Source organism: Myotis nattereri (genome assembly GCF_964212035.1).
Source record: "Myotis nattereri genome assembly, chromosome: 2".
Lineage (NCBI taxonomy): Eukaryota > Metazoa > Chordata > Mammalia > Chiroptera > Vespertilionidae > Myotis > Myotis nattereri.
The window spans coordinates 177,390,815-177,415,062 of record NC_138076.1 but is presented as its reverse complement, the minus strand read 5'-3'; the positions used below and the strand labels follow the sequence as shown (position 1 = coordinate 177,415,062).

At 45.6% G+C, this 24,248-nt stretch overlaps 1 protein-coding gene across 1 annotated transcript in view; it reads right to left on the bottom strand.

Moving 5' to 3' along the window:
• Nucleotides 1-5,923: 5,923 nt before the first annotated feature.
• DENND5B (DENN domain containing 5B) overlaps nucleotides 5,924-24,248 on the bottom strand; it is a 177,826-nt gene continuing 159,501 nt past the window's right edge. The window contains exons 13-21 of the mRNA XM_081083696.1: nucleotides 23,193-23,321; nucleotides 22,478-22,599; nucleotides 19,145-19,290; nucleotides 17,112-17,230; nucleotides 15,900-16,087; nucleotides 11,686-11,768; nucleotides 11,351-11,477; nucleotides 9,318-9,492; nucleotides 5,924-7,300 (exon numbers count right to left, since the gene is read on the bottom strand). Of these exons, the coding sequence (XP_080939822.1) occupies nucleotides 7,117-7,300; nucleotides 9,318-9,492; nucleotides 11,351-11,477; nucleotides 11,686-11,768; nucleotides 15,900-16,087; nucleotides 17,112-17,230; nucleotides 19,145-19,290; nucleotides 22,478-22,599; nucleotides 23,193-23,321 (1,273 nt within the window). The 3' untranslated portion in view covers nucleotides 5,924-7,116. The remainder of the gene's footprint in view (nucleotides 7,301-9,317; nucleotides 9,493-11,350; nucleotides 11,478-11,685; nucleotides 11,769-15,899; nucleotides 16,088-17,111; nucleotides 17,231-19,144; nucleotides 19,291-22,477; nucleotides 22,600-23,192; nucleotides 23,322-24,248) is intronic.

Sequence of the window (24,248 nt, the reverse complement as noted above, 5' to 3'; positions counted from 1 at the left end):
GAGAACTTCTGTGCTGAAGACACCCTTCTGGGGCAAGACTTGCTTCAGTGGGGCTTTGGTGCTCACTGAGTCTGCTCCCTGAGTGTGTCCCTTATGGATCTGAGGAGTTATAATTGGATGGTCCCACTCTGACCACTGGGTACACTGGCTCTTGGATCTAAGGAGGTACTAATTTACCCAGCATGAGCTACAAGGAGATCTGCAGGTTCCCCTTCCTTTTTTGGGGTTTGGAGGTGCCCAAATGAGGCCCAGCTGTGAAGCAATGCAAGCTGCTGTGGGGCCTGGGGCCTTCTCTTGGAAGTTCTGGGTCTGTCTGGCCCAGCTGCAGTTTGTTGGGTAATTTTCAGATTGCAAAGGGCCAGGGCATTCATATGCAAAAGCCTGTGCTGCAGCCTGGGTGGGCAGGGGTCTCAGGGAATCAACAGGGCAAAGCAAGCAGCTATGGCTGATCTTCAGCCCTGCCCTAAGGGGCCCCAGGTCTCAGTGTCACGGTAATCGCTGCAAGCACCTCTGAGAGAAAGCCGCCCTCAAATTCTGAGTTCTGCCCGCTGCCAGACAGTCCAGTTTCTCCCCGTATGAGTCTCCCAAGAGACTCACCGGGAACTGGAGTTCAGAGCATTTGGGGGCTTGTGACTCCCTCCTGATTCAAAAAGACAGCCGAGTCCTCAGTTGCCAGCCCTTTCCACGTGCACGCCTCTGTACCTCTGCACTTTACTTCCGCACCTCCTCTGAGTCTCAGTGGGCTTTTCTCTGTCCTTCTAGTTGTAGAAATTCCACTCAGCCAGCCTTCCTGTGGTTCTGGATGATGCCCGTTTTGTCTTTTCGTTGTATTTTTGAATTTTTTGTGGGAGACAGCAATTTCCGGTGTTTACCTATGCCGCCATCTTGGTTTCTCCTAATCGCATAGGCTTTAATATATATATATATATATATATATATATATATATATATATAGCCTCTCAGCTCCAAATCTACCCTTGATTGCGTGCTCTGCAACATGGAGTGAGACCCTTTTGAGAACATTTCTCCTTTTCCAGCTGGCACAACTGTGAGTGGACTGCACTGGAGACACTGGAGGAGGGTTTCTTTTCCTGGTTCAGCTCTTCTCCCCTCTGCAGGCTCCTGCAATGTGTAGGGCCTCACTCTGATGCTACTCAGCAGCTAACCTCACGCTCTACACCTTGGGTGGCTCTGGAGTGGGTTTTACTGGTACAGCACTTCTCCATGGACATCTTCCCTAGCACCTCTCCCCCACCCCCCAAGTGGCTTCCCATCAAGTCCTGGGGTGTGGCACCTCCCCTTGGATGCTCCTCTAGCACTTGAAGGCAGATTCCAAATAAGTGCCAGCAGTGCAGCATCTTGTAACTTCTTTGCCATCCAGTGGACCAGCATGGTAACTGCTTTAATAAAGCTGGCTCTCGGCCCGAGGGCAAGGCAACTCTTTGTCTCCCTCAGGCCTTGGGTTAGTGGCTGCTTCCCATATATGCAGTTTTTGTATTTTCAGCATCCATTTAAAAAAAATTTTTTTAAATTTATTTCAGAGAGAGGAAGGGAGAAGACAGAGATAGAAACATCAATGAGAGAGAATCATTGATCAGCTGCCCCCTGCATGCCCTAGATCGAGCCCGCAACCCGAGCATGTGCCCTTGACTGGAATCGAACCTGGGACCCTTCAGTCCACAGGCTGACACTCTATCCATACAGCCAAACCAGCTAGGGGTCAGCATTCTTTTTTATCACTTATTAGCAAGTCACTCATTATTACAATCTCATTATAATTTTGATGGTTAATTTTATGTGTCAACTTGACTGGGCCATGGTGCCAGATATTTGGTCAAACATTATTCTGAATGTTATTATAGTGTTTTCTTTTTTAATGAGGTTAACATTTATATTGGTGGACTTAGAGTACAGCAGATTACTCTCCATAATGTGTGTGGGCCTCATCCAATCAGTTGAAGGCCTTCATAAAGCAAAGACCGAGCTTCTCTGAGCAAAAAGAAATTCTGCCACCAGATTGCCTTTGGACTTGAACTGCATCTCTTCCGAGGGGTCTCCAACCTGCCTACCCTGTAGATTTTGGATTCCTAAGCCTCCACAATCGCTTGAGTGATTTCCTTCAAATTAATCTTTTTATGTTTACATACATATCCTACTGGTTCTGTTTCTCTGAAGAACTCTAATACACTTGCTCTGTTAAAGTCAGTTTAAAGATTCTATAATAACGAAACAGAACAAAGTATCAATCCCACAGTTTTATTTGTAAAGAACAAAGCATGAAAAGTCATATTTAAATGTACTCCAAAACCTGAAAAACCCACGTCAGTTTCTCTGATATGTATGCTAAAGTGCTTGATATCACAATACTGGTCAAATTTTATATTATGTTCAGGTGGGGAGGGGGGAGTCCAGTTCTGATGCATTTTGTTAACAATACAAGGAAAAACAATATAACTTAAATGCAGAAAGGCTCATTTGTTAAAAACATACACAGGTACATTTATACAAGGTTCCAGTGTAACATAGAGGACTTTTTCCATGTGTTAAACACCTTCCGTTGATTGACAACAGGAACTGCTTACCATGCCTCTCTGTCAAGATGTGGTGTTTGGAATAAAGACTGGAGCCATACATAATACATTCAGGTAACTGAATCAAGCATTATTCCCTCCCATATAACCCAAGGATACCCTGGATTCCTTCAAATGAGGGGATTTTTTTCTTCTTCCCCAAAAGAGGGGAAATCTTTTGATGATATTTCACTCTGGTATTAGCTGCTCAATGTGGTATTTTTCTGGAGCCAGTCTCTATTTTGCCCTTGAGAGGACAGTCGGTATCTAGTAAGATTTGAAGGGATGAGGTTCTCCTTGGATTCCTCCGATCACAGGCCAACACCCTCTTCAAAAAGCTTGGAAATCAGTTTGATTCAAGAAACTTACATATAGGAATAAGGGGCCGAATAGCTTATTATCTGTTTCTGTCTTCTTTTAAGCTAAATGGAAATGTAATAAATACTTACATAAGAAGTGAGGATTTCGAAAGATGCAGATGACCTGGAAACAGGATTCACTTTATAGAAAGTAGAGAGGAGCTGAAGACTCCATTCTCATCCGCGAAGGTGCTAATACTGAAATCTAAACAGCGAAGGTTCAGACTGTCCTTCCAGCATGGTGAAAAGGAGCGACTGGTTTCTGTAAACCTCACAGAGAAAATACTCACAGTTCCCAAAATAAAAACCTTCTGAAAAGCCACAATGCTCGGCCGAAGGAGATTCTGTTACTAAGAGCAACACTCTCAGTGCCGTCAAATAAATATTTCCCTGGGGATCGGAGGTCCTCGTCTATTGCCTCATGTTTCGAAATAGCTTAGAGGTGTCAACATACACTACACACCAACTGCTATGCATAGTCTCTACCCCTTTCACTTACATCTATATACAACAGGGATTTATTGCCAAAAAAGGAAATAGAAGCAATTCAGTATTTCCCTTATGTCATTCATAGAGGTTGACAGAGTTCATTAAAGTGATTTTTGAAAAAGCCATGTGAAAGTAAACACCACAGGGTTACAAAAATTTCTGAAACATGGAAAGTAAATTTTAGAGGGAAATCACAAACTTCTACAAGTTTTAGGTTTCTTAGATCCAAGCCTTGCCCCCAGTGGAAAGAGGAGGGGGAGGGCTGGGAGACCCTACTTTACTTCTTGGTGGCCTGTTTTCCACCACCTAGACCCCACTTTAACTCATGGACACTGTACCTCAGTCACTTTTAAGGTGCTACTGAGCCTGGAGCGGGCACAGCTGTAGGGCCTCACACTGGTGTAATGCTACTGGGTCACAAAGGTTGAAGTTAGGAGTTGCAGGACACTTGAAAAAAAATGTTTTACGAGGTGATATTTTTGGCAATTTAATTTTAAAACAATATATTTTTAAGCTACTATGCAAAAATACTAATTATGGTTCCAGACATTAATTATAACTCATTTTGAAGGAGAAAAGTCAATTACAAAATTGATTTTTATTTACTTTAACTTTGAGGTGTGATAATAAAGCAATATACTGATTTTAAAAATAAACAGAAAGGATAGCTTTAAATGGATATGGTCCTTGCAAGTCAGCTTGTGAGGCTATATACATTTATTCTCAAGATTCTGCCATTGTCCTGCTCAAAATAACTTGGTATTGGCTCAAAGACAATTATAAGCCACATAAGAACTAAATTGTATTTCTTTAGAGTTTTGTTTCTTTTTCTTTAGTTTTCAAAATTGATTTCAAAGAAAAAGGGAGAGAGGGAGAGCGAGCGAGAGAGAAACATCAATGATGAATCATTGATTGGCTGCCTCCTGCATGCCCCACACTGGGGATCAAGCCCAAAACCTGGGCATGTGCCCTGCCCGGAATCGAACCATGATCTCATGGTTCATAGGTCTACACTCAACCCTGAGCCACGCCGACTGGGCTAGAGGTGTGTTTCTTATGTGACAAACTCTGCTCGCATCCTTTTTATTCATCAACTTGGATCCTATGGGCTGCAGGCCTTTCAAGCAGCTCTCCAGGGGCCCCCGTGTCTGGAGAACTGGCTATCTCCCTGAATTCAGACAGATGGGCTCCCAAGATGACCACTTTCAAAGGCCTAGTATTGTAGGGGCCCGTCCCTCTTTTTTTGACATGCGTCATTGCACTGCTCTAGTCCTACTTCACAGAGCAGGACAGAACTTTAGGTAGAACTCCTTTGAGGCGTCCCCGTTTGAAGTAATGGTTTTATTCACAGACCCCAAATCCAATGTTCTTCCCCATTTTCACAACAACTTGTGAACAATTTAAAATGAATATTAATCCCTATAAATGAGTATCAGACATGAATATGAATCCTAGTTCCTATCTGTGTGAGTGCATAAAGGTCCAAGGGTGGAGAGACTACTCAGATGAACGCCCCGAGGTCAGTCTCATGCAGCCTGGTGTAATTAAAAATCGTGAATCCTGGACCCTGGGTCATTGCTGACCAGCTGTGGGAGTATGTAATCTCTTTAATCCCTAAGTGTTCCCATCTATAAAATGAGACGGCTGTACTAGATGACTCAATCAGCTATGACGCCTCCCCGGTTGCCCCGAGTGCGTGAGAAGCATGACCTCATGGGAAAGGGAGGGGGAACAGCCCCCCCCCCCCACCCCCGCGGATCAGCGTATGGCTTCTGATCCCCGAAACGCAGTCTGAGCCTAGTGTCAGCAGGTTAAGGATGTCTCCCATTGAAGAATTTCCTTGTCCCTGAACAGCCACGCCACCAGACATGTTAGCCTCAGGCAAGGAATCTCTGGGCCCCAAGTCACACAGAACCATCTTCTTAACCCCTTTCCATGAGTTTCTAGATGCTTCAACCCCCCTTTCCTCCCCGAGACCTGAGCCACATATCACAGGGGGTGGGCCTCGCTGGCTGGCCGCACACACACCGTGTTTATAAAGGGAGGGAGGCACTTGTTTCATTGGCTTCTTCCTCCAGGAAGTAAGGGAGACAACACTGTAGGCTCAGCCCGGGACCCTCGGATCACAGGGTCCTGCGGGCCACGGCTTCGCGTTTCGGCCACAGCTGGGAATACAACCCCCAGCTCTGCCGAGCACGTTCACAGCCAGCAACGTGCAGGCGCTCGACAGAGCAACAGGACCTGCTCTGACGGAGACCGAAGGTGCCGAGCGCAGAGCACGCTTATCTGACTGCCTGACAGAATCCCCAACTGGAAAGTGACGCACAACATTCGGTCTTTCAACACGGCTGCCTCTGGTGTTGTGAGCGTTTTGCCCCTCTGTGCGGCGCCGGCTTCCTACCTGCTCTGGGCCAGTTGTTTCATGTTATCACCCCTCTTACAAAGGAACAGAAAACTTGCCCTGAAACATCCAGAAAGGGACCATTCTTTCTCCTTCTGTTATTTGCATTATCTTGGTCAACAAATACTTTCACAAAAACATTCCAAGCCACACCGAGCCCTCCTCCTTCTCAGACATTCCTTCCATTTCCTGAGAGGGGGCTGGGCACGCGGGAGGGGAGGGGGCGACGGGAGCCAAACAAAGACGGGCAGACGGGGTCCCTCCCTCCGAGGTGAGGGGCCACTGCCGGCTCCGAGGGCCCAATAAAAAGCACAGGATCAAACGCCTGCTCGCAGTTGTTATGACTGTGACATCTGCCCAAAGTACCTCCAATAACATGAATAAAAATGCTAGGAATGAAGTCAGTCTAGGCTAATCTTTCCACAGAGCAAAGAAGTCATAATCCCACCATTTAACACACTTCTTGGGGCTTTGTGTGCTGACTACCCAGTTAAGCCAAGCTCCTAGGGTTCAGTATTTAAAGTATTTGAATTATATCTCCATCTTGTGCCTAAGGGGGCAAAAAAAACCTGCCCAAAAGAATGGGAAAGTGACTCAATTCATATGTATGAAACCATTTGCAACTTAAAAGATACAAGTGCAGCCTGGCTGGTGTGGCTCAGTGGTTGAGCATCGACCCATGAACCAGAAGGTTGCCGGTTTGACTCCCAAGCAGGGGGCTGGATCCCCAGTGTGTGTGTGGGTGTGTGTGTAGTGAGGGGTGGGGGGGGGGAGGTGTCAGGACGACCCATACAGTAGGCAGAGCTGTTTATATTCATTATACAAAGAGTCAGACCCCAGGATGGATGGCCACACCCTGCAATGCCTCTGGGCTCCGCTGTGATACCTGGAGGCAAGGAAGCTGACTGGCTGCACTGTACGTACACGTACTGGCTTCTTCCTGACTAGCACCGCTCTTCCCCGAAGCTCTCAATGTTTTTAAGCTACTTATTTTAAATCACAGGAATATTCAATCTAGGAAAAGTATCTTATTAGAGTAATATAATTTCTTAAAGAAGATAGCATATTTACACACGTCTAACACATGAAAATACTCTATTTTATACTAAATTCCTGGTTCAAATGAACTACAATACAGCATTTTGCCTTGTCTGCAGCGTGAGGATTGTTCAAGTCGGGGCATTCGGTGCACGGCCCCTGCAGTGACTCACGACCGCGCCAGACAAGTCCAAATCGGTCCCGTAGAACGGGGGAGGTGAGGGAGCCAGGGGTCTGGACTGAGCGTTTCTACCAGGGGTTACACGTCCACGCCTTTGATGAGAGATCCCTCCAAGACGATGGTGAAGTCCTGAATGGTCTGCAGAATGCGGATGAGGGAGTTGACGGTCATGCGGTCCCGCAGGAGGGCGCTCTCTTCGTACATTCGGGTGATGGCAGGACACTCGGCTAACAGCGGGATCCACTGTGGGAGCAGGCGATCCCTGCAGGCCCAAACAGACACAGGCCCTGAGTGTGGCTGGCCTCGCGGCAGAATGCAGCACAGGCGGGAGGGTGTGGCCCATGGGGCACATCCAGCCAAGCCCCGAGGTCAGCTGAGAGGAAACTCAAGCCAAGAAGCTGGATCTGTTCTGGTGAAAGAGCTGCAGGAGCGAGACAGTGTAGGCTGACGGGAAGACCCATCAGAGTTTAAGAGGAGGCCATGTTGGCCATGAGGATTTCCACACATTAAGGAAATCCTCCATTCCAATTCTGCCACTTTTAGAAAGAGGCAGAATGTAATTTTATGTTTCTTTTTTACAGGGGTGTTAGACATCCGTGGCAAGGCATGCCAAAGTAGATGGACCTTTTGGGAGGAAAGACTACATTAAATAGTAGGGATTTGCTTGTTTTTGTTTTGTTTTATAACACATACAACATAATAAGGTAAGGAACAAAATCAAAGCAGAGCATTAAGTAGATTTTTATAAACCAAAGGAGAGGTTGCATTGGCCTAATAAATCAGAGTAGTGAAGAGATAAAAGGAGATAAAGATCGTGTTCAAAAGGAACTTTAAAAGCTCAGCTGAACATGGGCCCCTTTTGTTAAGAAGAAATTCAGAACTTAGTTCTATAAGCCAGTTGAAGTCTCAGGCTACAGTGTTTCCTGATTAAACTCGACACTAATCACCTGTCACTAGGTACCGACGACATCCTTACTAAGCACCTCCCAAGGCCTTTTGTGACAAGGACAGCCCTAACTAGACCATCCTGCACCTCTCCTTGGGCCTCCAGGGGTTTATGTTTTAAACTATGTTTTATTGATTTTTAGAGAGGAAGGGAGAGGTATAGAGAGATACAAACAGCGATGAAAGAAAAACATCGTCCATCAGCTGCCTCCTGCATCACCCTACTGGGGATAGAGCCCGAAACCTGGCAAGTGCCCCACCTGGGAATGGTACCAGAAACCTCTTGGTTAATGGTGCAATGCTCAACCACTGAGTCACACCAGCCGAGCAGGACTCCAGAGGTTTAAAAGAAAGCACACACTGCACACACAAAGCTTCTAAAGGTCTCTGTGTTTCATTTCTTACAATTATGAGAGCTGTTTTAAAATGTATAACTCTATACAGCTCATATGTGCCATTTTCAAGAAATAAAGGGGTAGGAAACTGTCTTAAAGACTATATAGCAGTGATGGCGAACCTCTGACACGCGTGTCAGAGGTGACACGCGAACTCATTTTTTGGTTGATTTTTCTTTGTTAAATGGTATTTAAATATATAAAATAAATATCAAAAATATAAGTCTTTGTTTTACTATGGTTGCAAATATCAAAATATTTCTATATGTGACACGGCACCAGAGTTAAGTTAGAGTTTTTCAAAATGCTGACACGCCGAGCTCAAAAGGTTCGCCATCACTGCTATATAGTAAGAATTTGCAATGTTATTAAATTTAATATGGTGGTGTATATACACTATACAAGCTCTAGACAGTACATGTATATGTGTGTGTCAGTGTGTCAATCTACCAACCTACCTGTAACTATTTACCTATCTTTGGATACTATTCACCTGTAACTATTTACCTATCTTTGGATACTCGCTACCTGTAACTATTGACCTATCTTTGTAATGTGTAATGGTTGAGAGCCTGGGCTCTGGAGTGAGACGACATGAATCTTGGCTTCACCTCTTTCTAACTGTGTGAACTTGGGAAAGTCTGCTATCTGTGTTTCATCTATTTTCTCATCTACACAATGGGATACTGGCTGCTACTTCAAGTACTGGTGGTGGTGAACAGCAGGAGGATTCAATGAGATAATGTATGTAAAGTATACTTAGCACAGTGCTTTACCCAACACATGGCAAGTACCCAATAAACAGTATTCTCATCATGAACCTTGGAATGAAAGAAACTCACGGGAGAGCTTTGGAAGGGGCATGGCCTGGTTTAACCCTTCCTGGACCCTTGTTCGACATGTAACAGAGACAGGGAAAGTCAAGAACTGGCTTCATACCGTGTTCCAAGGCATACTAGAATCTGGAACTTGCCGTCCTTCCCGATGCTCCTGGGTGCAGTGTTAATAGCATTGACGTAATGGCAGAAGGTTTTGCAGGAGGGTTTCTGAATAAGGACATCATCTTCGTTGTCTAGAATCTGGTCAGTGGTTTCAAAATAAGCGACGGCTTTCTCTGGGAAAGGAAGTCAGAATCACGTCACAATACACATCAGCACTTTGTCATAGAAAGACGAATCCACTAGGTTTACCTGGAAACACTAATGGTGCTTTGCATTAGCGCCAGTCCTGGAACCCAAATCATCATTTTACCATTGGTTTCACAATGAAGTCTAGAGGTCCATGTTTCAGGAATGTGCTCCCGGGAGTTTATTTTCTAATCTAGACTGCATTCTGGAAGGCTGGGAAAAGCTACTCTCTTTGGAAGGGCTGCTTGAAATGGAAATTGGCAAGAAGAAAAATAAAAACAGACTCCTCTATTGACTGGAACCTTCCAGGAGTAAGCAGCAAAGACATGGTAGCCGCTGGGATGGGGGTCCCGGTTCCAGCTGTAGAATGCCAGGCTTACACTGCAAGACAATTCTGAAATGGAACTGAGCCAGTGAACTGGAGAAAGAGGTATGTGTACACATAGCAGAAGCAGGAGCCATATTCCAGGCATTCTAGAAGGGAAAGAAAAAAATCACTCCTAAGGGCCTGTCAACTTTCCTTTCTTTGTCCAAAAATTCTAAATTAGATGAAATCAACTAGGCCTTATGTACAAAACACGAATGATTAATCACCCTTTTAAAGAAACTGGGAATTCTAGAAGAGCTGCATACCAAAATAAAGACGACCAAGCTCAGCAAGCTGGAGCAGACACTGCAGGGGGCTGTGCCCGAGAAAGGTTCCCCTCTGTAAGGTCCCGCTGATGCTACAGGAGGGCTGGGTGACTAAGGAGGTGCATTTTAAATGTAAATGAGGTCAATTTGAATTTAAATGGGCACCTGTGTCGAGTGGCTACCATATTGGACAGCCCAGAGCTAGTATCATCCTTTTCAAACACGTCACTCCTTATATCCAAACCTTCCAAATAACTTCCATTTCATTCAGGATAAAGACCAAGGTCCTTCCAAAGGCCTGGAAGCCCTTCACAACCTGTCTCTTGTAGTAAATACCTCTTCCCCCCAAATCCTTTCTTTCCCCTCACTGCTCAGTCCGATCCCCCCTACAATTCCACAGGATGGCCAGGCGCACCCCTGCCTCGCACCCCTGCCTCGGGGCGCCTGCCCGGGCCCTTCTCTCAGCTGAGTGCCCCCCTCCCAGGATGCACAGGGCTCACTTCCGAACTCCCTGAAAGTCTTTGTTCAAATGTCACCTTGTCAACAAAGCCTATAACCGCCCATTTACACTCCATTTCCTCTTACCTTGTTCTATTTTTTCCAGACAACGATCACCAAACATAACAGATGAATTGCATATTTATTATGTTGCTTTGTATTATTTGTCCTCCCTGCCCCCACCAGAATGTAAGTTTATCAACCACAGGAATTTTCATGTTTTGTTAGTTATATCTTTTGGTTGTTAATCCTCACCTGAGGATATTTTTTCCATTGATTTTTAGAGAGTGGAAGGGAGGGGGAGAGACAGTGAGAGAGAGAGGAACATCATGTGAGAGAGACATACTGATTGGTTGTCTCCCGCAGGCACCCTGACCCAGGCCCCGATTGAGTCTGCAATCAATGTGCGGCAATCGAACCCAAGACCCTTCAGTCCACGGGCCGGTGCTCTAACCACTAAGCAAGACTGGCTAGGGCTAGTTATATCTTGACATATATATATCTTGAGCATCTAGAAAAGCGTCTGGAATATGGTGGGCACTATAAATATTTGCTGACTGAATGAAAAGAAAGGACAGTGCTTATTTGATATATATATTTTTAAAAAATATACTCCCTTAAAATGAGCCCTTATTACGCCCAATTCCTGGATCTTTGCGTTTTCTAAGAAGCATCTCAATGACCTCACACTGGCATCCACCTGCTTGAATTTACCTATGAAGTCCCAGATGAAGACGTTCTTGTGAAAGATGCGGGCAGACTTGAAGCCGTGGTGGAAAACCTGCTCCAGCGCTGCCACCAGGCCGCTCTCTCCGCACAGCAGCACCGTGAGGCTTCCTCTCTGCGGACACAACACAGTGCCAAACAGTGACCTGCTGCGCCTACGCTTAGGAGCCACGCCAGGGAGACAGGCGCCGAGGCGTGGGGCACGTTGCTGCAGCCATCAGAAAGCCGACGAATGAAAGTTAAAGCACTTGGTATCGCCTTATGGATCGTGCATAAAAGTGGCTTTAAAATCCTCCTGTACTAAGTTTCATAGCTCATCATACCTCTTTTTCAGGTTTGTGGAAATGCTTCACAATGTTGTTCACAGCCTCTCCAATTCCTTCCTGGATCTGTCCGGCATTGGGCTCTGAAAAACAATAAACAGTGGCCGAATTCTCAGGCAAGGGGAATACACCGAAGCGCTATGGGACAGCAACTGCGGCCACCTATGCAGGAAGCACTTCGCCAGCGCAGGCTGGCTTTGCCGGGGGCTCCACCGGACCTGCCCCGGGCCAGTGAGAGGCATCTTGGCACAACGGAAAAGAATACAAGAGACCCTTACATTCAAATCCCAGCCTTACTGCGTGTCATCTAAAACCTTGGTCAAATGTCTTCAATCTAACAGGGAAAGTACACAACATACACTTACCGCATGCATGGGTCACTGGGAATGGGCTGTTAGGTGTAAATCGCCTGGCACGGTGATTTACTCTGAGGAGTGGAACAGGGGAGACCCACAGCTCATCCCTCAGGAACCCCACCCCGTACCCCACCTTCCTCCACGCACCTTCGTGGGCACAGACTGAGGCTTCTGAGGTTCTTAAGGCTAACTTGGAATTTGTGTTTTTTGCTGTTGTGTTTAAAGGAAAGGGGAGATGCCAGGTATACTGGGCGCCCTGCCAGAACGCCTTCCCTTCCTGGCTACTCACTCTACCCGGGCACCGCTTCATCCCTGGGCCAGCACTTGCTCTTCAGGCCCCGAGGGAGGGGGAGGGCGAGCTTGGTGGGCTGTGTGAGTGGCATCTAAACTGCCTTTGCCTCTCAAACCCCAGGAATGGAAAAAATAAAGAAGTGATAAACAGGTTTCATCCAGGGATAGAAGTCAGTAACAAGAGAAAAATGATGGATTTGGTATTTTCTTGGGTAAATTAACTACTATATTGATTTTACATGTCACACCATAAAGGACAAACCATTCATTCTAGTTTTTAAGAATCTCTAAATTCATTTTGTAGGTAACAACAAGTAAGTTTTTTCTACAGCAATGAATAAAAATGGTTAAAATGGAAACATCTTATGACGGAAGCACTGATGTTGTGGCTTCTTCAGCTCTTAGGAGTCTTTTCACTTTTACCATTCTCTGAATATTTTTTCTTCTAAACATGAAGGTCTATTTTGAAAGCTTTTATCCATTCCAAAAGAGCCCTGCACTGACCAGCAGTATAGTAAAACTGATTTAAAACTTGGAGTTCTGCCTGGCCAGTGTGGGTTAGTAGGTTGAGCACCGTCCCAAGCATTAAGAGGTCACTGGTTCGATTTCCGGTCAGGGCACATGCCCAGGTTGCAGCCTTGATCTCCAGTAGGGGGTGTGCAGGAGTGAAACAATCCATGTTTCGCTCTCATCGATGTTTCTATCTCTCTCTCTTCCGCTCCCTTCCTCCCTCTCTCTCTAAAAAACCAAAAATCATTAAGAACATATTTTAAAAAAATATTATTCTCCATTAAAAAACAAAACAAAACAAAACAAAATACTTTGAGTCCGCTAAACCTCACCTTGCACACTCAGTGAGAAAATACTAAGTGACCCATCTCTGGGTTTCAGGTTATTTAAGATTTTATGCTCACTGAGTAAGAAAAGGAAATGTAACCAAAAGTGGGGGAGAAGGCTTCTCACAGCAGTACTACCCCTGGAACTGCACTCATTCAGAAGCTGTAACAATTTGGATAGACTGAGGCAAAATCTATTTTAAAATTTTAAATCGCATAATTAAGGTGTTGCATATAACAAATTCAGCAAATTTAAGTGTGCTACTTGGCAAGCTTTGATAGGTGTATAGTCATGTAACCACCACCATTATCATAATATAGAAAATTTCCGTCAACCCAGAAAGTTCCCCTGTGCCCCCATTGAGTCAATCCTGTTCCCCAGCTCTCAACCCCTGGCAACTGCCGACCTGCCTTCTATCATTCTTACATTGCCTTTTCCAGAATTCAATGAAAATGGAATCATATACTAGTAGTACCTAGTCCTCTATGTCTGGTTTCTTCCACTCCACAGAATATTTTGGAGATTCATCCATGCTGTTAGATGTATCAATAGTTTGTTTACTTTAACATATTGCTGAAAAGAATTCCCCTGAATAGATATACCACAACCTGCTTATCCATTATCCAACTACAGATATTGGGGTTGTTTCCATTTTGGCTACTGTGAATAAAGCTGCTATGAACATCTGAGTGCAAGTCTTAGTGTCAATATATATATATATATACACTCATTTCTCTCGGTTAAATATCTAGGAGGTTTTGGGGGCAAGCATATGGTAAGTGTATGAATCTATTAGTATATATATAAAAGGCTAAGCGACCATCGACCGCCTGACTGTCTGACCAGTAGCTAAGATGTGCAATGACCACCAGGGGGCAGATGCTCAACACTGGAGCTGCCGAGAACCCGAGAACCACCCTCTTGCAATCCAAGACCCCTCAGGGGATGTTGGAGAGCCAGTTTCGGCCCGATCCCCGCAGGCAAGGCTGAGGGACCCCCACCTGCTGGAGGGACCCCACTCACTCCGCAGACACCCTTCAAGCTGCAGTGCTGCCCCAGGTGCAGCTGGCCAGGGAGGGACTGCGGGAGGTTGGCTCCAGGGAATGTCCAGCCTATCTTGCTCAGTCTGGCTCCTCTGGCCACCTTCTAATTAATTTCCTTTCAATGTGCATGAATCTGTGCACCAGGCCACTCGTATCTTTATAAGAAACTGAACTGTTTTTCCTTCTACATTCCCACAAGCAGTGTATGAGCACTGCACTGTTCTCCATCTTTAGCAATATTTGCTATTATCAGTCTTTTAAATTTTATTGATTCTGGTGGGTGCATAGTGTAAATTTTACTTCTGACTACAGAAAGCATTTATGAGTCAGGGAAGTAATTTAAGAAATAAGGAGGGGGGGGGTCTTTAGAAATCATTCTAATCATGAATACTATCTAAGGCAGCGGTTCTCAACCTATGGGTCGCGACCCCTGAAAAGACATCCTGCATATCAGATATTTACATTACGATTCATAACAGTAGCAAAATTACAGTTATGAAGTAGCGACGAACATAATTTTATGGTTGGGGGTCACCACAACATGAGGAACTATATTAAAGGGTCACGGCATTAGGAAGGTTGAGAACCACTGATAAGGAAACTGCTTTGTTAGTAAACTAAGGGCTTCTCAGGTACTTTTGCTATTCTACTATGGTTACTGTCTGTAACGAAAATGAAACTACCTCACTGATCAACCTCTGTAATTTTTCACTAAGTCACACTGCCTTAGTTTTCCGCGGCTCCAGTGATAGATTACCACAAGCTGGGTGGCTTACAACAACAGAGATGTATTCTCTCACAGTCCTGGAGGCCAAGGTGCCCGCAGTGTATGTTGCCTTCCAGGCTCTGTGGAAGAAGGTGCCCTTGCCCCGCCAAGCCTCTGGTGGCTGCTGGCAGTCCATGGCTGTGGCTGCATCACTCCAGTTTCTGCTTCCATCTTTACACCGTCGTCTTCTCTGTGTGTGTGATTTCCCTCTGCCTCCCACTTGTAAGAATACATGTGATAGCTTTTAGGGCCCCCCTCGATAAATCCAGGATAATCTCTCTATCTCAAAATCCTTAACTTAATTACGTCTTTTCCCAAAGAAAGCAACATTTACAGATTCTAGGCATTAGATCTGATATCCTGGGAGACATTATTCAGCCTACTAAAGACCACATTAGTATAAATTAGGAGTTTACTGTACTAGTAAAAATGACACGTGAACACAGTATGCCACCCACAAAACTCACTCCTTTACAGTTTCTTGTTTCATCACTTATATGAAGCTGGAGGGTAGGGACAGGGGTTTTTAGAATTTCTCTTAGAAAAAAGGGCTCTATGTAACTAAATGTGGCTATGTCGGAGTATTGTAATACCAAACAATTTTGTATTCTTCTTTTAGGTTTCAGGCAAAATATTACTTATTCATTTTTCCATCGCTTAATTAAAACAGAGCATGCATTTTTACTGAGTTTTAACATCCGAATTCTCCAGGCTTTTAATTATTTGTAATGTCTTGCCTTATTTTTTCCTCCTTTTTTTCTCTCCCCACTTTTCTGAAGCCCCTTCTCCCAAGTTAATTTTCCTCAGCATTCTTCTTTGTAACCTCCCTGCCATGATTCACTAATGTGAGAGTTTTCTGTGAAATGGCCACATGACGCCTGCACCATCTGCGACAGACTGAGAAATACAAGACCCACTTACTGGTGGCTTTTCCCGTCAGTGAAGTGATGCTCAGCCTCCTGGCCGTGGTGGGCGACTTCTGCTGGGGGGGCGTCCGGCACTGCTTCGCCAGGTCCTCGTCCGCCACGGGCGCCATCAGCTCTCCAATGAGGATCCGCTCCAGGCTCCCGTCATCAACGCCTTTCCCCAGCCACCGCCCGCACGGGAACCTAGCCGGATGAAAACCAACCAACCACAAAACACCACCTTCTGCATCACCAGTATTTCATTTACTCGTTTTAATCAGAATTTAAAAAATAGCACCATGAGTAAAGCCCACCATTTTAGTGCCTGTGGGTTGTTTAATTATGAAAAATTTCAAACACAGAAAAATAGAGAAAATCACAGTACAACAAACACCTGTATTCTTATCACCTAGACTTATCATTTTTTGTTGAAGCATTTTAAAAGTAAGTTACATACACTAGGACATGTAAAACACTTCAGTATAAATCTCTAAATAATAAAGACGTTTTCTCTCTCATATAGCCATAGGTTATTATCACACCCAACCGAATTAAAATATTTTTTTTTTAAATTTGAGATTAAAAAAAATTCATTTCAGAGAAAGAGGAGGGAAGAGAGAGAAACATCAATTTTGATCAACTGCCTCCTGCATGCTCCCTACTGGGGATTAAGCCCACAACCCAGGCATGTGCCCCGACCGGAAATCAAACCAGCGATCTCTTGGTGCATGGGTCAATGCTCAACCATTGAGCCACACAGGCCAGGCTAAAATAACTATTTTTTTTCATACCTAACTCATCAAAATTTTGTGATTACTTCTCAAAAGAATAGTCTCAAACTATGAGTATCGGAGATAAGTTACAGAAGAAAAGAGAATGTTCACAGAAAGGGGTGCTGGCTGGAACTAGCGGAATCCGAGAGATCCTGTCCTCACACTGAAATTATTTTAAGCTTGTTTCTTTCTTCCTTTCTTATCAGAGTTACAGCAATCGTTTTCAACACAACAATCAACACTTGTGAACTAAGCATTAGCCGTGAACACAATGTGTTTTTGTAAAGTATTTTTTGGGGGCAAGTTTGTATCAAACCAAACCAAAACAACCCCAAATAACTAAACTAAGATACAGGGGGCAGAGGGAAAGCTTTAGAAAGAAACAGTTCTTAACCCTTTTCTTGTCCAGCGAGTCTCGCAACAGGAACTCTGAGTTCCTGAGGACGTTTACTCACCGGTATGTGTGTCCCGTGATCTCATTTCTGACCATGACACAATCCACCAGCCACTTGGCCAACAGGCCCGAGTTGTCATGACCAATCTGCACGGTGGTCAGCTTCCCCAGGTTCTGGCACTGTGGGGACAGGAGCACAGGTTACTCAGCACCCGTCCCATCCCACTTCCTCTGGGCTTTCGCTGTGGTGCTGTGGCTCCACCTCCCTCCACTGCAAGGGCCCACCCTGCCGGTGTGCTCTGCTCTGCACTGGAGAAGCAGTCACAGCCAATACATCCCCTCTCATGAGACAGGAGACGGGTGGACTTTGTCTAATGAAGGGACTGCACAGGGTGCTAGACTCACGACGTAAGCAATGGAAGCAGACACTGGAGAAGGAAATTTATTTCTAACCGGGGAACCTAGAAACACCACACAGACAGTGATGTGTGCCTTAAAGGATGAGAAGAGTTTCAAGAAGTGGAAAAAGGGTGCTATTAGGTTCAGTTACAGAGAGGTCAGAAACACACCTATAGATAGAAAAAGAAAGAAATCACTGACCCAGCTATTTTTGTTTCAAATAAAATACTCAGGCAGAACTGACCTTAAACCTCATCTACTAGATAGAGATCTTCAAAGCTATTGTTAAAAAACAACAAGACAGCATAGCTATCAACATCTTTCCTGGCCCTTTGTGGACAAGTACAAAAGCAAGTGATCAAAACAGGAATGGTAAAAATACATGTCACCTAAATGCTGACTTTTAAATTCTGATAAGAGATCACAGACCCCACTGCCTATGTGAGGTTGGGACGATCAGGGCTGGGTTCTTAGGCCCCTGACTTTGTATTGCAGTGAGAAGGCATCACAGTGACGCAGGTGAGGGGGATGGCACCTTAAATTAGCTGTGGCTGCTGAGATGGAAGGAACCAGACAGATGTGAGAGTGTTTGGAAGCAGCATTGATGGGACGTACGGTGCAGTTATGTTCCATTCTTGGTAGTCAAAGAAAAGCTAAGGGTTTTAATCTTTTATATACAGACTAGTGGCCTGGTGCACGGATTCATGCACTGGTGGGGTCCCTCTGCCTGGCCTGCACCCTCTCGCAATCTGGGACCCCTCAGGGGATGTTACACTGCCTGTTTCTGCCCGATCCCCACATGCCAGGCTGAGGGACCCCACCGGTGCGAGAATCTGTGCACTGGGCCAGTTTTGGCTCGATCCCCGCAGGCCACGAATCCATGCCACCAGACTTCTAGTACGCATGTAAGATCTCTGGTTAATCTCTTCCTGCCCTCTCCCTCCCCATTCCCTCTGAGCTTCATCATTCTGTTCCACGTTTCCATGCCTGTGTGTTGAGCATCTGCCCCCTGGTGGCCAGTGCGCATCATAGTTACCAGCCGAATGGTTGCTCAGGCTTTTATATATATAGATGCCTGTGAGTTCACTGGGTAGATAGGGCCCAAATGGGGTTCTGTGTGGAGAGAGCTATTCCTGGGCCGCAAGGAACATGAGAACAGGGCGCTCAGTTAGTAGCACTTCCTTTCAGAGCAGGCACTGGCTTCCTCCAGCATGCCGGGCCCCACCTGCCCGTGAGCTCACACACGCGGGAGTACTTCCCCAAGCCAGACCTGAACGAGGACACTGGAAGGTATTTTCACAAAATCACTTTATAAATGTCACCGCGTGGTCTGCAAGCCATGAGCAGGGACGCGGTTCTCCTGTGCCTGTGGCCAGGGTCAGGCGGGAGCGTCTGCCGTGAGGACGAGGACCGCTGTGGGGAAGCACTGAGTGCTGAGGCCCGGGGTCCTGGAGCAGGACTGGGAAAGGCCCCAGTGCACCGTCACAGACAGGAAGCAGAGCTTAACAATGAGACTTACAACCAAGACACAAAAGCAATTAGCGTGTTTCCGACAACTTGCCCGCAGGTACATGGCCACAGAAGTGATCCTGCATGCCTGACTGCGCCTGTGTATTATCTGACTCCAGGAAAATGAAAAGGCGAAACTGAAATCCTTGTGTGGAATCACATATGACGCTTTCTGCTGGGACCGACCTCAAAGGTCATTTCGAGGAGGTTTTTGGGGATCTGCATCACTCCCGTGTCTCCCAGCTCTCCCGACACACAGATCCAGGGGTTCGAGGTGATGATCGCGTTGCTCAGCTTCTTGATGGGGATGATCACAGACCTATACGGAATCACTGGAGGAAAATGCTGAAATTAGTTAAAAATTACAATACAATTCTCCTGATAACAAAACAAACATGCATTAAGAACTCTGTTGACTTTCACAGATAAGTCACTTAAATATATGTGTTTAACAATATGTTTTATTCATTTTTAGAGAGAGAAAGGGAGAGAGAAACATTGATTGGCTGCCTCCTGAACACCCCACACTGGGGATCGAGCCCGCAACCCAGGCACGTGCCCTGATGGGAGTCGATCTGCCGACCTATTGGTGCATGGGAGGACGCTCAACCAACTGAGCCACACCGGCCAGGGCCACAGATAATTCACTTTTTATGATCTGTCAAGATGTACTTAGACAAAAAGATGAGATCATAACCCCTCCTAGTTTAGAAAAATGAGGTCCATTTTGTAAGCCCTAAGTCCTGATACCTGAGGTGGTCTCCCCAGCATTTACACCACCATGTGCGCATGGCATGCATATCACCTTGGCGATACACATCCCCGCGCATTTATAAACAATCCCAGGCATTAGCACCAGAATACCTGAGGACATGAACACTAACAGTGCTGTAAAGTGTTTTCATTGCTTTAACGCTTTTATTAATTTTGCTTCAAAACCGAGTACGGCTCCTGTCTGGTTTCATATGAAAAAGGGGCTGGATGACTTCTTGGCTAGCATCCCTGTTGCTGACCGTCTTGGGCAGTGCTTTAAGGCACGGCACTTCCGAACGTCCCCATCCCAATTTTACAGCTCAATATGCAAAGCCGAGAAAAATGCACAACGGCACCGCCACTCTGGACACAGCGTAAGGTGTTTAAACGACAACTTGGAAAGCTATGAGGGTGACTCATGACTCACGGAGGGGCCTCAGGAAAAGAATCAAGACGCGGAAACAGCTGGGAAACCTTGTCTTCTGAAGGCTCTTCAAAGGCACACCACTAGGTGTCACTGTCCCACCACTGTCTTTTGCTCAAATGTGAGAACACAATAAGTCAGACATTACCACGCCCCCTCCATTTTCCTTTAAAAAATGGGGGCGGCTCAAACACAGTAGCACGTCCTTATCCTTCAGAGCCATACGTTGTTGTTGTCCCCCCCCCCCACCCCGCCACCCCCCCGCCCCCAAAGCAGGGTAGAATCCATATCTTTTGTTGTAATTCTTGGGATTTCTGTTCACTCGGTTACCAGAGGGCGTATGAGAAGCCCTCCCTGAAAGATGTACCGGGAAGGAGAGAAACACTGGCTGGGCCAGATGCCCAGGTGCCGCCTCCCCATACGGGCTCAGGGTTCAGTGCATTCTTAGGGGAGGAACATGAATGGGACAAACGGTTCGTTTCCCTGATTTCACACAGACCACGTTCTTCACGTGGAGCGGATCACCTCCCCGTCTGTCTGCCTATTTTGGCCGAAGGAGAGGAAATGCTAGAGGAAAGGCCCTACTTGCATGTTTTAGTCATCACAAGAATCAAGTCGTTTTTGGAACGGAAAGCAGAAGAGGTTAGCGCGAGACTATTTTGGGCGCCAGAGGTTTCTCTAATTTCTTTCACCGACAGGATTAGAAGAGCTGCAGAAAAGGGCCTGCAGAGGGCCCGCAGATGCACCACAGTGATTTCATCAAGTGTAAAAAGTAACATTATTTAAACTCAGAATACTTCTTTCATGAAGTATCTCAGTTCCTCAAATTGAAAGACTTTCTTAGCTGAAGAGGAATCTGCAGATATAAGGAGGATTCTAGGAGTCCTATTTCTTCTCTTTCAAAATTGTATATAACATTTTAGCTTTTCATTCCTGCAACAACCTAATAACCCAATGAATGAATAGCAGCTTCCCAGATAGGTTGGCTCAATAACCATTTCAACTCCAGTGCTCGTTGTCTGCCTCTACCAGAGACTCGAAAAACCAAAAACCTATACGATTCTGGCCAGTGGAATGCTAGGGATGTTTATGGTGACTGCTTGGAAAATTATGTTTTTCGAGCACAGATTCTGACGCTTTTTCCTTGGCATTTCTTCCTTCTTCCTGCTGGAAGGTGGACTGAGAATAGCCATCCTGTGACCAGGAGGTGATGAGCACACACAGGATTGTCTAAGAGGAGAGGGACAAAGAGCCCATGTCCACGCCCTGGCCGGTGGTGCCAAGTGGTTAGAGCTTTGGCCTGAGGACCAAGGGGTCGCGGGTTTGATTCCTTGTCAAGGGTACGTACCTCGGTTGAAGGTTCGCTCCTGGCTCCAGCCAGGGCATGTGCAGGAGGCAACCAATCGATGTGTCTCTCTCACATCAATGTTTCTCTCTTTTCCTTCCTTTCTATCTCCCTCCCCTCTTCTCCCCTTCCACTCTCTCTAAAAATCAACGGAAAAAATATCCTCAGGTGAGGATTGGGAAAAAAAAAAAGAGCCATGTCCATGATGGCACTATGGACTGCCTACTACAAGACTTCTTGTTATGCAAGAAAAATAAAACTACTAATTTGTTTAAACCACTGTTTTGCAAGTTTCTGAAACTTGCAGCTGAACCTAATTCCAAACTGATACAAGTAAAAAGTCTATAAACTAGGAAAGGGGACCCACAGCTCGTAAGAATCAGCAATGGTGAAGAGAATATACGCTTTAATTCAGCTTATCCAAACCCATCAGCATCTCCTCCCTCCACAGCCTACACTCCCCAGCAAGATCCTGAAGTCTTTCGGAATCACCACAGAGTAACGATGTTCAGGTAGAAAAGTTTGTTTTTATCACCTACTAATTCTTTGAATTTATGGGTTTTGAATAAGATCTAGAAATATATCCCTTTTCATGTCCATCCCACTCCTGTTGCAGACTGAGTTTCCTGGGAGGCAGACCCTGAGTCGGAAATCAGCACCAGAATGTTGCTTCTGGGATCAACGAGAGAGAAGAAAGCAGGCCTGGTGGAGGGAGAGCTGAGCTGTGAGCTGTCGTGATGACACCAGATGGCCAGATGGCTAGTCCTGGAACAGCCTCTGACCATCAGAGCAGGCTGGCCCTGGCAGGAGGTGCGGCCCTCCCTCCCCACAGGGCCGAGAGCTGAGAACCCTTCATTCCTAAAGGAGAGGGGTGCGGGAGGGGGCGCCACAGTGCCCACCTCGGTGTACTACGGTATGTCTCACTTTAAAAAATATGAACCCTATTCCATTCGTCGCCCGAGCAACTCTTCACTGAACAGCGGCTCCCCAGACTTACTGATGGTGGTGAAGACACTGGTGAAACAGAAGTAGTCCACAGCGTTGAGGGAGAGGAGATGGTAGAGAAACTGTTCTCTTTCTTCTTCGCAACACAGAAAGGCATAGCGCTTATAGAGCTTCCTAGGAAAGAGCAGGACAAGCACACAACAGTGTAGGCTATTTCTCATCATGTCCTCCACGAGGAGTAAACACCTCTGCTTAGACAAACCGGGTAGAAATTCTACTCTGGAAAGAACAGACAATTCTCAAAAATGAACATGTAGACAGTTAACATTTTTAACCTAATCAGTAATTCAATGCGGGGGCGGGAGGGACAAACCACAAATCCATTTTGTCTATGAAACTAATAGAGATCAGAACGTGCTGACCAGTGCTAATGAGGGTGGGGGGCAATGAATAGCTAGCTATTCCGACAGACAGTGGGACTGAGAGTTTCAGGAAAGCAGTTTGTTGGTAGCACTTCTTTTAAACCAGTCAAACCCTCTGACTCATTATTTTACAAGAGGAGCCGTCCTGTAACCATAGGTGATCAGCATATACTGTAGGCTGTCCAGGAGGAGGGGCAAAGAGCCTGCGTCCAGGATGGCACGGGGGACCGCCTCGCCCTGGACTCCTCGTTACGTAAGAAAAACAAAACTACAGTTTGTCAACTTTTGCACTGTGCTTTGTAAGCACACAGGTCCTAGACACCGAAAGACCTCAATCTGTCTCACCTGGTAAGTGGCTGGTTAGACAGCAACTGCTTGAGATGCTGGGACAGGAGCTTCTTCTCTAGAGACAGCCTTATCCACGCCCGAGCTCGTCCGACGTCAGTCTTGATCTCACTCATGTTCTGAATGTGCCTAGGGAACAGCAGCAACAGAAAAGATGTAGATCCTAAGAACTGGAGAAGAACCCAGGGTTGCAGCACTCTGCACAGGAAAGTTCATGTATACTTAAATGAAGCAACAGGTAAGACACAGTTTATATTGATTAAACCTTCAAAGGTTCTATCTTAGTTATGAATCTAGCCCCACATCAGGATTACCCTTAAAACACAAGCATACAGGCTACATCTTAAGACAAACAAAGTGCCGAAACCAGTTTGGCTCAGTGGATGGAGCGTCGGCCTGTGGACTGAGAGGTCCCAGGTTCGATTCCGGTCGGGGGCATGTGCCTGGGTTGCGGGCATGTCCCCAGTGGGAGATGTGCAGGAGGCAGCTGGTCGATGATTCTTTCTCATCGATGTTTCTAACTCTCTATCTCTCTCCCTTCCTCTCTGTAGAGAATCAATAAAATATATTTTAAAAAAAAATTAAAAAAAAAAAAAGACAAACAAAGCATTTGAAACCCATTCATCCTTTAATGTTTCATTATGTTCTTTCAGCTTCACAGATAAACTGGCACCTGGTTATTCCTGACTCTCAGGAAAATAAACTAAACAGGCTGACATTCAGGTTTTTATCCAAAATAATTATTCTATAGCTTAACAAAGTATCTGCCGCAAATTTAATCCACTGAATTATTTGCAGCAGCCCTAGACAACACATGGGAAAGATGAAACCTTACTTCCTATGGCATCAGCAGACACGCTGGACTGCATTGATAAATTCAACATTTAAAAAATTTGCCAAGACTTGAAAAACTGTGTGGCTACAAAGAAACACTGTGTGGTCACACGCCAGTTGAATGTAACATACATGTGGAAATTGGTATTCATGTAGAAGTCAACGCTAACCCCACAGGGCTGTGTTTATCTTCCTAAATAATTTTCCTCCTAAGGGGACGAA